Source organism: Drosophila novamexicana, unplaced genomic scaffold, assembly GCF_003285875.2.
Source record: "Drosophila novamexicana strain 15010-1031.04,08,12 unplaced genomic scaffold, DnovRS2.1 tig00001395-arrow-arrow-pilon, whole genome shotgun sequence".
Classification (NCBI taxonomy): domain Eukaryota; kingdom Metazoa; phylum Arthropoda; class Insecta; order Diptera; family Drosophilidae; genus Drosophila; species Drosophila novamexicana.
The window spans coordinates 379,342-392,569 of record NW_020824854.1 but is presented as its reverse complement, the minus strand read 5'-3'; the positions used below and the strand labels follow the sequence as shown (position 1 = coordinate 392,569).

The window sequence follows — 13,228 nt, the reverse complement described above, 5'->3', positions numbered from 1 at the left end:
CAGTGTTGAAAAATGTGAGCTAAAATAAGAATATTTGCACAAAACCAATCTACCCTATTTTACCCATTTTCAATGGGTTTAGGGTATAAAGAGAACATGAAAATCAAGAAGGTTACTTAAAAATTAAGTCAATGGGCTTATCAAAACAAAAAAATATATAGAACTAAGAGAGTATACGAATAAAATTCATTCAATATCACAGCAACAATAAAGCAAAAAAGAGTAAGAGTAAGCTCATTCAAAACCCAGAACAGCTAGGAATTCGTTAGACCCTGCTCGGACGAAGGTATTGTAGCATAATGTAATATAAAACAGCTTTAAGAAGGTAATCTACAAAATTTTGATAACATTGTTGAGTACTTAAAAAAATGAATTAATTCTGCCAGATCTTAAGAGCACTCAGATAATTGTTTCTGTCAACTGTCAAATATAATTGAGTTTTGGCAATTTGTCCCTGCTCGGGCGCTTCTAAGCTGCATATACCCTGCATATACTTGTCAAAAGAACAGAAACGAGAGATAAAGATTATATATAGTATCGTATGTACATCATAATCTAGAGCCAATTCAAGCTAAAATGTTAAATTCTGCTAATCGTTAACTGCAGTTGGGTTTAATATCCTGTGAAAGCATTCAAAAATCTTGACATGCTCGTGTGTAAATGCACCACCCAGCCCCTTCTGATTATGTTGAAGTAAATGCAAATAAGGCACGACAATAAAATTATTGTTGTTGTAGCTGATGAACACGAACGTGTGCGCCAGGGTCATGTGTGGGGTCATCCAAGCGCCGGCGTCAGCGACAGCAGCCAAAACCAAAAAGGACACCACCAAAAGCTCGGGTTGAGGCGGGGCCCAGCCCCTTTTAGCGTGGGTTTGTTTACCAAACAGCGCGTTCATTTAATTGCCAGCCCGAGGGCAGTTGACGAAATCCAACGAGTGCCGAGTCGTAGCTAAATTACGGCCAAAGGTACAGGTACACACGTACAGGTACAGGTACAGGTAACAGGTACAGCTAACGGTAAAGCCTGGCCAGTGGCCAGTGGCCAGTTCGTGTCGCGTCTAGGTGTGCGTGCATAAAAATTACCATAAATCTGAGGTGTGTGCCTAGCCTTTATATGCGCCCTGGTGAACTTGAAGTGCTCAGTTCGTGTTGAGTTGACGTGCCGCGCAGTCGAATCCTTACGCTTTGCGCTCCTTCAGCGCGCCACAAATTTATTTCGAATTTCGCGGACCGCTCGCGCGTTCCTGTGTGTGTGCGTGTGTGTGTGTATGCCATGTGGCAGCGGCAGGCTAAACCGACTCGAGCGCAATTAGTCCAAGTGTTTAGAGCCTGTGTCCAGCCATGGTGCGACGCGCCTCGAGCGTGCCGCATCTGAACAATAGCGGTGGCAGCAGCGCCGATAGCGTCAATGCACGCGGTCGTGCTCCGGCTGGCGTTGCCGGCGCAGCGGGGCGTGGCAGACGGGGCAACAATGCCGCCGGCAAGGCAACAACGCCGACGCAACAGCGCCAGAGCTCCGGCAGCTCGGGCAGCGGCAGCCGTGTGCCGCGCTCCCGCAGCCTGACCAACGGCATGCGGCGACTCAGCCCGCAAAAGGTCGGCAGCAGCGGAAGCGGCACGGGCGGCAGCTCACGCAATACGCCGTACTTTCTGCGTGCCCGTGAAAACGAGTAAGTGACTGTGTGGCTGTGTGTGTGGGGGTTTTTTTTGGAGAGGAGCACTGTGATGCTTCTCACCGTAATCATAGCTCGAGAAAAGTACAGTAAATATTGCCTAAGTGTGCTGCATACTCAAAAAGCTTGCCGGGCTTCAAACTGAGCCAAAAGAAGTGCGTGTAAAGCATTTCACCTGCTGACTCACAGCGGAAACTCCGGCGCAGTCCGTGAATAAATTCAAATAATAATTCTGACAACGGTTATAGCCTATTCGACTTACCTGGCACTTGGAGCTGTTCAGTTTAATATCTGTTCAAAATTCAAATAAATCGTTTTTATTTACCAATCCTAAGCCTTCTTAACTAACACTTGAAATGCTTTACGCATTGTTTTTCAACACTATTTTCACTTGAAGCTGTTCAAAAAATGTTCCATTGAATTAATAAAATATACAAAAAAAAATGTACAAATTAAATGAAAGTACTTAAAGTTATAAAAAATGTATTTAAATTAAATAAAAATTGCTAAATAATTAAAATATTTATTTAAAATAAATACAAATCTGTAGCTTAATAATATATATATATTTAAATTAAATTAGAATCTTAAGATTTATAAAATATTGTTTACAAATTTTAAAAAATTTTAAGGCTAATAATATTTATATTTAAATGAAGTAAAAATAAAATAAAATATATTTTTATATTAAATAAAAATGTGACTAATAACATATACATTTAAATTAAATAAACATCTATAAATTAATTAAATATATATTTAAGTAAAGTCAAAATCTTTAGATTAATAACAATAGCTTGAAACTAAGATCTTAAATGGTAATAGATGGTTTCTGCTCATTTTCAAACAAATTAAAACAAATTCTGATTTCATTCTAAGTGTTAAGACCTACTATAGATTTCAAATATTTATTAACTTTATATACTTAGTTTAGTATTGCGTATAAGGGTCAATTTTAATTTTTCTACAATTCAATTGGTATTATGCCCTATTAGTTTTAGATATTTAATGGCATACTTCTGAGAGCTGACGTAGCCTAAAAGCCTTGGCAAGTGCAGAAATGACACGCATTAAAATATTTATAATTCCGCATATAAATGGTTTGTTGGCCAAGTTATATATTTGCATCAATCCATTTGCCCGCTGGGCAACGAGTAATAAAACTACTTAATAACCTGACCAGGGGCTAGCAACCCTTGATGAGGCACCATTAAAAAAAAAAGATAGAAAAGTAGAATACGGAAGAGGGTGGCATAGGCACATGCACTAGGCGTAATGACCACGCACAATAAACCGAGAGGGGGGGGGGGGGGGGGGGGGGGCAATCAAATGGACAGACAGACGGACAGACAGATAGACGGACAGCTCGGACTTTGAGTTTCGTTCAATTGCTCATGTTTTATATTTAAACAATTAGCGGCGCTCTCGGGGAATTGAGACTGGGTTTGGGCTGCGGTCACGACATAAATCGATTTTGTAATTACAATCGACGAGTCCTGTCCGGCCCTGTCCTGTCCAGGTCCTGTCGGTTCCTGCATGACCCGCATTGAGAGCGAAAGTGACATATTTATGTTTGGCATTCGAGCTGTTTGGCTAGGCATTGTGGGGGCACAGTGATAGTGACAGCCAAGTGCTGCCCATTTATTCTATAGTAAAGTCAGTCGCAGTTAAGGTTAAGAACCTGCCAGTTCCTTGGGTTAAGCTGGTGGTTAAGCTCGTGGCTAATGGCCAGGCCCTCTGCCACAAGGTAATTTAATTGATTGGCAGCAGCTAAATTGGGTCTATAACAATTATTATAACCCATATCCTGTGCTACAAATTCCAATAAAAAGCCTGTACTACGATTTGCAGCAACTTCCTGCTTTAAGTTGCGGGTCGTGAAGCCAATTTACATATACCTTGAAAGGGTTTTGAACTAGGTATTGGTTCAAACCTTTGCTTTGGTATTGAGTCTATCTCAAAATGTATGATTCGGCTGCTGGAGCTATAAAATTAATGGCAATGCGGGGTTTGAACCAGCACGGTTCAAACCAGATTTGCAGCCATGCTTACGACTCGGTCTTATCTATGCAGCTTTTAATAAGAACAGAGCAAATTCAAAGAGAGTTCTTTTTATTATTACTAAACGTTCCGCTTAACAATTCGACTATGAACACGAATAAACAAGTAAGAGGTTCTAGTCGGGAGCTCCCGACTAGGGGATACCCGGAACCCTCTTTTTCCACCATCAAATGCATATATATATTCTATTTTAGAAGCTATATGTCAAGTTTGGTGACTCTAGGTCTTATTATTTACCAAAATTGCCCAAAAAACAGGATATGGTTATCGATTTTATCGATTGCTTGTAAACGGAGTAAGTTATCGATTATCGGAAACGAACTCGATCTGCGCGGGAACTAGGAGCATCTGCATCTAAAATTTCTCTAGCTCTTATAGGTTCTGAGATCCTTGCGTTCATACATACGGACGGACGGACGGACAGACACGCGGACATGGCTAGATCGACTCGGCTATTGATGCTGATCAGGAATATATGTACCAGTTGGGGTCGGAGAAGCCTCCTTCTGCCTGTTACATAAATTTGGATTTTGCACAAATACAATATACCCTTATAACCATTTTTAATGGGTTCAGGGTATTAAAAAGAATTTTGATACTATATTCTCTCACATTGGCTTAGATTTTTCACGTATCATTAGCGCTCCTTTGAGTTGAATTTGAGTTGGATTACATTATAAATTATTCATGCCACATTGACTTAGTATCTGGCATTCGGCACCTGTTATTCGATATTGAATTTGGCATGTGATTCAAGTGTTTGTTCTGTGCAGATTTCGTGCCATATAAATATTGTATGTCCACTTAATGTTTATCCTTGTTGTTTCGGTATTGTTTGCACAACAAATAAAATGTAACGACCACCAATTGAGTCAACGAGCCAGCACAACAACAAAAAACTGCACCTCTCACTTTTATTTGCGCTTGGTTTGGAAAATGTATATACATATATATATATATGCATGCATATCTGTATAATCGTCTGGGTATATATGTATCTACTAATTCCCAGCTCGTGCAGTTTAGGCAACGAAATGTCAATTTTGATTATCTTTGGCACAAGTCCGTGTCCCCGTTGTTCCATGAATAATTATGACCTAACCCCCCGTGTTGTGCATGCCAAAAAAATACAAAATAAAAACAAGTAAAAGTGCTCTGGATGGGAGTACGCGGCGGGTATATACTTGCTATAAAAATTCCTGCTTCTTTTTGGCATATAAAATGGTTCTTCCTAGCTTATTAACAAACTATGGAAAGACGTTCTTGTATAACTCGGGTTTTGATGGAAGAATCTGTATGAAAATTTCAGGGCTTAAATATGACAGCAAAATATGAGTAAATACTTAAGAACAAGGCTCTAGCTTAAATAATGGGTTTTATTTTAATCCAAGAAGTAAAGTGGAAAGATCTTAAAAGGAAAATGCTCCTATACTAAACAAGAATTTACTAGCCAAGTATTTGATTTTTATAATTTTCAAGCTGTGATATTATATTTGGATATTATGCATATAAAAGAAAGTATCCCTAATATACCTCTAATATACTTCTGCGTGTTACATACACATACACAAAATCGTTATGCCCTGTGAGCCCATTTCCCATGGCTTCAGGGTATATAAAAAATCCATATATAGAGCTCCATAGAAATATGGCTGGGCGTATGGATTATTAAAATGCAAACTGCGCACAAACTACAGACTTGTGAAGAAATAATGGATACGAATGGGATATATGGGAATTTATATATCAATCAAGTAACAATCAACGCAGACATTAATCAAACTGCATTAACATGCGTGTACTCTTATAATTATGACGCCCATAATAATTATCTAACAACAGAGTTGGGCTAAGACGAGCTACACACATATATCTCATGGTATATATAGCTCATCCATTAAATTAACAAATGTTATGGCTGTCAATTTGTAGCTGTATGTGGCACGTGCTGATGTTTTCTAATAAACACATATGACTACGTATTTTCCTCTCTTTCTTGGAGCAGCTAATGAATAGACAACATTTCGTATTCCCTAGCTCGAGCTCCCGTTCTCCCATACTCAGCGCTTGTCACTTAGACAATGTGCATTAAGTTGAGCTGCGGGGCGTGCCAGAGCTGAGTAAGGACTCTTATTATACATATATTATCCATTTTACCAGATCTATAAAGCATCGTCTAATGCTTGCTAATGAATTGCTGTAGTCATATAATAAAACTAATTAATAGCTATGCATTAAGTACTAAAACCTATTTGGCTGATGAAATATGCAATAACTGAGTACATCTCTTTATAAAACAATTCGATTGACATCAGGTATGCATATTAGCTCAAGTCAAATTGATGTAGGCAAGGCTGTATGTTTAGAAAAAGATGAGGGTTAAGTGCACTTGTGTTTGTATGTGAGTTTCCTTATAACTTAGGCAAATCTAGTTTTTTAATAGACTCCCTTATAAATTGCCTAAAATCTATTGCCCACATCATATTTGAGCTTAGGTATGTTTTTGAAGATGAGAACAAATCTAGCTGCTCGAATGCACAGACCGTGTCCCAATTTGGTTTATTTATTAAATATTTCATAATGTTCCCAAAATAAATAAATAAATATGTGTCATCAGCGGCCTTTTGCAATAAAACATGCTATGATAATATTTAGCTTAATTTGTTTTAGAAAATGATAAAAGATGCCGAAGTTGTGCTATCCTTTATAATAAAGATTAATTAATAGTACAATACATATTTACATGAGAACATGCTTTGATTTTAATGTCTTTAATAACATTTAATAACATTATTGAGCTTAAATTTTCATCAAGAAAAGTCTTAAATATGCCAAAGATGTCGTGTATTCTATAATATCGAGAAGTTAAGATAAGGGTATCTGTACCAAAATATTAAACGACAGATTTTTTAGAAATTTCTAAAATATGCCAAAGAGGAAATTTAGTTGAAATAATAATAATTAATCAATAAAATATTTAGTAAAACTAACTACCTATAGAAATACCATAGTTATAAATAAATTCCTAATTTAGATAGTTCTACAATAATAATACATTAAATTTTTGTAATACAATTTTTTGATTATATTAAGTTCATATTTTGCTAAGAAAATAAAAAAAAGCTATCTTTTAAACATACAAAAAAAATGTTAAATATTAAATCAAAATTCGTTAAAGGACTTACCCTTCTCCTAAAGGAAAGCATTAATTAATTAAAAATATATTTTTAATTTCGTTTGAGCAATAATACTACAATAGACAGAAAGGTTTAATCATGCTGGGATTTAAATTGTTGTAACAAAATTTTAATTTAGAAAACTTTATTTTAGAAAATTCCAAAATCCTTAGTCAAGCGAGAAATTTAGTTGAAAACATTAAATAATATATAAACAATAAAACTAAGGTCAATATTTATTGAAGAACTTTCTACCTACCTATAGAAATGCCATGGTTATAAATAAATTTTTTATTTCTTTTGGCCTCAGGAGCTTCACCCATCCGTCCCAATCGACCCCCATTCCCCCCGGCGACTCCCTAAGAAAGTTTGTAGTTTATTGAGTGCTTAGCATTCATTTGGCTGTGAACAAAAGTTGATTGAACCTTTCTTTGGTCCGGTCTGATCGACTTTGGGGTAAAAGTAAACCACCTTGATTCGTGCTTGGGTTACATTTTGTTGTGGCGTTGGCTCCTCCTAAAATATTTACCAAGTGGACACAAGACCAAGGCGTAGATAATGCCTGATTAATATATTTAGATGTGTGCTTAGTAGTTATCTACTTTGTATATGGCAAGGGAATCAAGTTTTGTCGTTATTGCATTAATATTTAACAAGTCATTTTCGTCAAAATGTCAAATGTCAGCGCTATGGATTGCAGAGCAGGCACCGTAATCCACAATTCCCATATTACACATACGCCGCGTTGTCCGTTCAAAATAAATTATTTGCTTGAAACCGTTTTTAGGCTGTTTCTGTTAGCTCGTTAATTGCATGACAATTGAACTCTTTTCTCTGTAACAAAAAAACAAGAAACAAACAAATACCTGAATCAAAATTTAGTTTCATGGAAATATTTGCATTTGCATAAAGCTCTGAAATTCCATTGAAACACATTTGTTAATCATATTAAATCACGCTAAGGCATTTCACACGTTGCGCGAAAACAAATTAGTCTAAGAAAAAAAACGCAAAAAAGCCAAAATTTGTGTTTCTTTTCTGCCCTTAACCTTGGCTATTTATGGGGCACCCAAACTGAGCAGCGTCACCAAGTTCAAGGGAATTGACCACAACAAAACAAAAATGCATAACAATAGCGAAATTTACGTGTGCCTTCACGCGGAGATTCCCATTTAGTTAAAGCAATTGAACTAATGGCTGCCATATACCATACCACGCACTAGCCGACCTTCGAGTAAAAGTTGTCCACTTACACGATTTATTAAAGCAATTTAACAATAATTCTCTAGACTCAAAAGTTGTGGGGCTCAGCTAAAAGGCATAGGGTGGCGCTGCTTATAAAAAGCGAGGTTGCTGGTTCTAACTCTTTTAAGCGGGGCATGAGTTTTCGGTTAATAAAAATAATGCTTTATTACTAATTGTAAAAAGTACAAAATAATAACAAAAATAAAATAAATATTAATAGTAGTTATAATAATACATAAATTAATATTAATAATAATAATAATAATAATAATAATAATAATAATAATAATAATAATAATAATAATAATAATAATAATAATAAAAATAATATTAATCATAATAATATTAATAATAATAATAATACAAATAATATAGATGAATTTGAATATATTTTTTTATATTAATTATTCTTAATTCTTTGAGTGTGAGAATCACATTGGAAGAGATTGTGTCTAGAAAATTGTCCAGCTTTTTAAGATCTCTTGGAATACCAAAACATCCTTGAAAATGTACAAAAAATGTATCAAAACATTCCACAAAATGTATAAGAAACAATAAAGTAAACGAAATTACAAATTCAAGGCAGCTCCGATATGTGAAAAGCTTTACAAATATTATTTTATTAAAATACAATATATATATATATTCTATAAAAATAGTATGTGCCCTAGTGTAATATTTATAGAATGCAAATTTAATCCGATAAAAGTTTTCGCTTAAAGAAAACTAACTTATTAAATAATGCATTTATAATTAATTTATCTAAATTGTTTGTGTAAACTACGTAAAATCAAAAGCTATAACGAAAAAATGCTATGAATTTAAATGTTCTTCCATGTGCCCTACTCAAATTTGCGTTCACATATGCAAAATTATTTAGAAACATTTAAACGATTCATTAAATTTGCACTTTCTATGTAAATATTTGAGTTATTTTGAATACACACAGAATTGGCAGTGCGGATACATTGGAAATTGTGGCCTCCAAGTCCACGGGCACCGGCAGCGAGGAGCCCTCAACGCCCGAGGATAACATCAATGTGGTGGTGCGTGTGCGACCCCTGAACGAGAAGGAGAAGCGCGACAGGCACGGAGCAACATTACAGTTTCCTGGCAATGGACAAGTCATTGTAGGTGCCAAGCTGGTAACGAACCATTAAGCTCATAAGTTACATATACCCATTCCTTGAACAGATCGAGGGCAATGACACGGGCGCCAAGCGTTCCCACAATCGCGACAGCGTGCGGGTGTTCACGTACAATGTGGTCTTCGAGCCGGGCGCCACGCAGGAGGACATACTGGACTATTCGGGCATCAAGCGCATCATTGAGATGGGCATCGAGGGCTTTAGCTGTACGGCGTTTTGCTATGGACAGACGGGTTCCGGCAAGACCCACACACTGACCGGGCCACCGGATTTGGTAGGCTACTAACTAGTTAGTTAGTATAAACGAAGGTATATTAATTTGATTATCTTGCAGTTTGTGGGCAAACCCAATCTGAAAGATCCGCGTCATGGCCTGATCTTCCGCTCGTTTTTGTATCTCTTCCAATTGATTAAGAATCGCAAGGATGTCAACTATGTGCTCAAGGCCTCGTTTATGGAGATTTACAATGAACGGGTGAGTTAATATATATAAATATTTTAGATATAATATGAAATATACTGAGCCTTTATTTTAAGAAAAACTTAAGACGAGAAAGTAAGAATATATTCGGCACGTTGAAGATTTAATACCCTTGTTGACATATCCCTTTCGAGGATATGTGAGAATTATGAAGCTCGAAAATGCTGAGTTTGTTGAAATATCTTTAAGAACCTCACTCATCTTACTATTCCACCGATCTCTCCCATAGCTGCTATAAGATATAGTGGTCCGATGTTGATAAGATTTCACATAATATATATGAGAATCATAAAGGAACTAATAAATCCCAAGTTTGGTCAAGTTATCTTAATAGAAGCAAGTAAGAGGTTCTAGTCGGGAGCTCCCGACTAAGGGATACCCGGAACCCTCTTTTTCCACCATCAAATGCATATATATATTCTATTTTAGAAGCTATATGTCAAGTTTGGTGACTCTAGGTCTTATTATTTACCAAAATTGCCCAAAAAACAGGATATGGTTATCGATTTTATCGATTGCTTGGAAACGGAGTAAGTTATCGATTATCGGAAACGAACTCGATCTGCGCGGGAACTAGGAGCATCTACATCTTAAATTTCTCTAGCTTTTATAGGTTCTCAGATCCTTGCGTTCATACATACGGACGGACGGACGGACAGATAGACGGACATGGCTAGATCGACTCGGCTATTGATGGTGATCAGGAATATATGTACCAGTTGGGGTCGGAGAAGCTTCCTTCTGCCTGTTACATACATTTGGATTATGCACAAATACAATATACCCTTGTACCCATTTTTAATGGGTTCAGGGTATAAAAAGGTTTATATATCAGTATCAACAAATAATAATAATAATCGTGAAACTTATAAATGCCGAATTTGGGAATGATATCTTGAAAAAAAAATAAAGAAGTTCTTCTTTCTCTTGGATGAAAGAGATAGAGATTTTGATCGCTTGATTTAAATGATATCCGCTTTTTAGCTTTTAAAATTAGATTAAAAGTTCAGCTTGGGCCCTTTACGAAACAAATGAAATTATATATTAGAACCGGCAAGGTTCAAACTCGTATTTTATCATTACATTGAATACCTGTGTTTATTTAATTACTTTCGCTCGTTTGATTTTACAACTTTCATAAAAATACCTCCATCTAATCCAAATACAAACATATCTAGTCCTTATATTATCTTCGATCTGCGTAATGCAGTTCAATTTAATTGAATATTCAATTTAAATTTGTATTGCAATAATACTGATTGGTTTTCCATTGCGACCTTTTGCAAATAGCATTTCTCATGCGACTAGCTTAGCATGCATTGCATTGACCTCTATTTAATGGAGGTCAATGCGTCCCTCACCCCCTCATTACACTGACCCTCTGCCGTACAATTGATGTGCATTTGGTAAATTGTCGCAAAGCGTGAAATTTGCTTGCATTTTAGATGATTTGTTAGTCTAGTCGAACCAGACAGAGCCCGGGCTGGTGTACTTTAAATCCATTATTGGTTCTGTAAATTGAAATGCATTTTTTATAAACAGGTAATCGATTTGCTCAATCCGGGAAGCGCTCGCAAGCCGCTTGCCGTGCGCTGGTCCAAGAAATCCGGCGGCTTTTTTGTGGAGAATTTATTTACGGTCGACTGCGAGGAACTTGACGATTTGCTGGCTGTGCTAGAGGAGGGTAAGTCGGGTGGAAAACTGATTGTTCAAGCATCAGGTGAACTAATCCCAACACGCTCCCGTTGCAGGTATGAGGAATCGCGCCGTTGGCTCGCATGCGATGAATAATCATTCATCGCGTTCGCATACGATATTAACGGTACACATACTATCGGATCAACAAACAGATGGCGGCGTATTTCTCTCCAAGCACGGCAAGATCAATTTTGTGGACTTGGCGGGCAGCGAACTGACCAAAAAGACCATGAGCGAGGGCAAGACTTTGGAGGAGGCAAACAACATCAACAAGAGCCTCATGGTGCTGGGCTATTGCATCTCGTCGCTGAGCGATAATAAGAAGCGCACCGGGCACATTCCATACAGGGACAGTCAGCTGACCAAGCTGCTGGCCGACAGTCTGGCCGGGAACGGGGTCACGCTGATGATTGCCTGCGTCTCGCCGGCACATTATAATCATGCCGAGACGTTGAACACGCTGCGCTATGCATCGCGGGCGAAGCGCATACGGACCAAGCCCGTCATCATGATGGATCCGCGTGAGGCGCTTATACTTAGCTTGAAGCGTGACATACATGCGCTCCAGATGGAGAATGAGCACCTGAAGGCGGCGCTCAATCTGCACCATCAGGCGACGACGGCAGCTGACGGACCTGGCGCTGGCAATCTCTTGGAGCTGCAGCTGGAGCGCGTCAACAGCGGCGATGGCGGGGCACCAGTGCCCAAGGTGGATCTGGAGCGTTTGCCGGAACTGGATGGCAGCGAGCTGGCGGAGCTGGTTAAGCTGTACATGGCCGAAAATGAATCGCTGCGGCAGGAGAACAATCATTTGTTTACGGTGCGCGAGACCATACTGAGGGATCAGGAGATTGTGTGCCGGGAAAATGAGCGTTTGCTCAAAAAATTGGAGGAAGTGAACAAGTGAGTAGGCCCCGCAAAAATAGAATCGATCGAAGGCACAACACTCGGGCTCATTGTTGTCTCCTTTCTGACTTGTTCTAGATCGAAACCGAGCGAGGACAATGAGCCGAGTGTCGAGCCGGTTGCCGGATCGAAATGAGGGCACGGGCTCGGACGCCCAATTGGCATGCAAACAATACAAATTACAATTTTTTATAGACAAATCATGTTTTCAAAACGAATTTAGAGTGTGACTAGAGATCTAAGCAATTAAACGTAAACACTTGTTTCTGTTCCATAATTAGTGTCTGTGTGCGTTCCCCCCTGATACCTGCACGACCGGCCATCTCGCCAACGACGGGCAAAGAAACGCCCGGCACCGAGATCTGGACAAACCCGGAACCAGCTGTTCCAGCAGCAGTGCTCCCATTGCAGCAGCGCATGTCTGAGAATGCGGACAAGCGTACGCATACGGCCCAAAAGCGCATCGATCAGCAGCGCATTGCCAAGAATATTCTGCTCATGGCGAATGCCTTTCGGATGCCCAATGCAACAGAGCTGGAACTGCACAAGGAGCAGCAGTTAACCAATAACAATAATAACAACAATGAGCATGTGCAGCCTGATTTAATGCCAGAGTAAGTGACAATGTGTAAATTAGACTGAAGAGTTTCTGAATTTAAAATATTTCTATCTCTGCAGCATGCTAACGTAATAAATCTATTAATGTACCTACTACCAACATACAAATATGCTATATTCATATATATTTTTGGAACAATTAAAACTAATGTTAAAAAGCAACTTCAATAAAACTGTTAAAAGTTCCAAATGTCTTCTACTCATACATATTATTTATTCT

At 38.1% G+C, this 13,228-nt stretch overlaps 1 protein-coding gene across 2 annotated transcripts; it reads left to right on the top strand.

Moving 5' to 3' along the window:
• The first annotated feature begins 1,343 nt into the window (after positions 1-1,343).
• Positions 1,344-13,159, top strand: LOC115767433 (kinesin-like protein KIF12). 2 transcript variants are annotated; one of them, XM_030711725.1, is made up of 8 exons: positions 1,344-1,672; positions 9,107-9,287; positions 9,352-9,579; positions 9,640-9,780; positions 11,329-11,470; positions 11,538-12,387; positions 12,672-13,004; positions 13,069-13,159. In XM_030711725.1, the coding sequence occupies exons 1-8, from the start codon at positions 1,344-1,346 to the stop codon at positions 13,079-13,081; spliced, it is 2,217 nt and encodes a 738-aa protein (XP_030567585.1). In that variant the 3' UTR covers positions 13,082-13,159. The 2 variants fall into 2 exon arrangements, with proteins under 2 accessions (XP_030567585.1, XP_030567586.1); XM_030711726.1 differs by lacking the exons at positions 12,672-13,004; positions 13,069-13,159 and adding an exon at positions 12,469-12,618.
• The last annotated feature ends 69 nt before the right edge of the window (positions 13,160-13,228 follow it).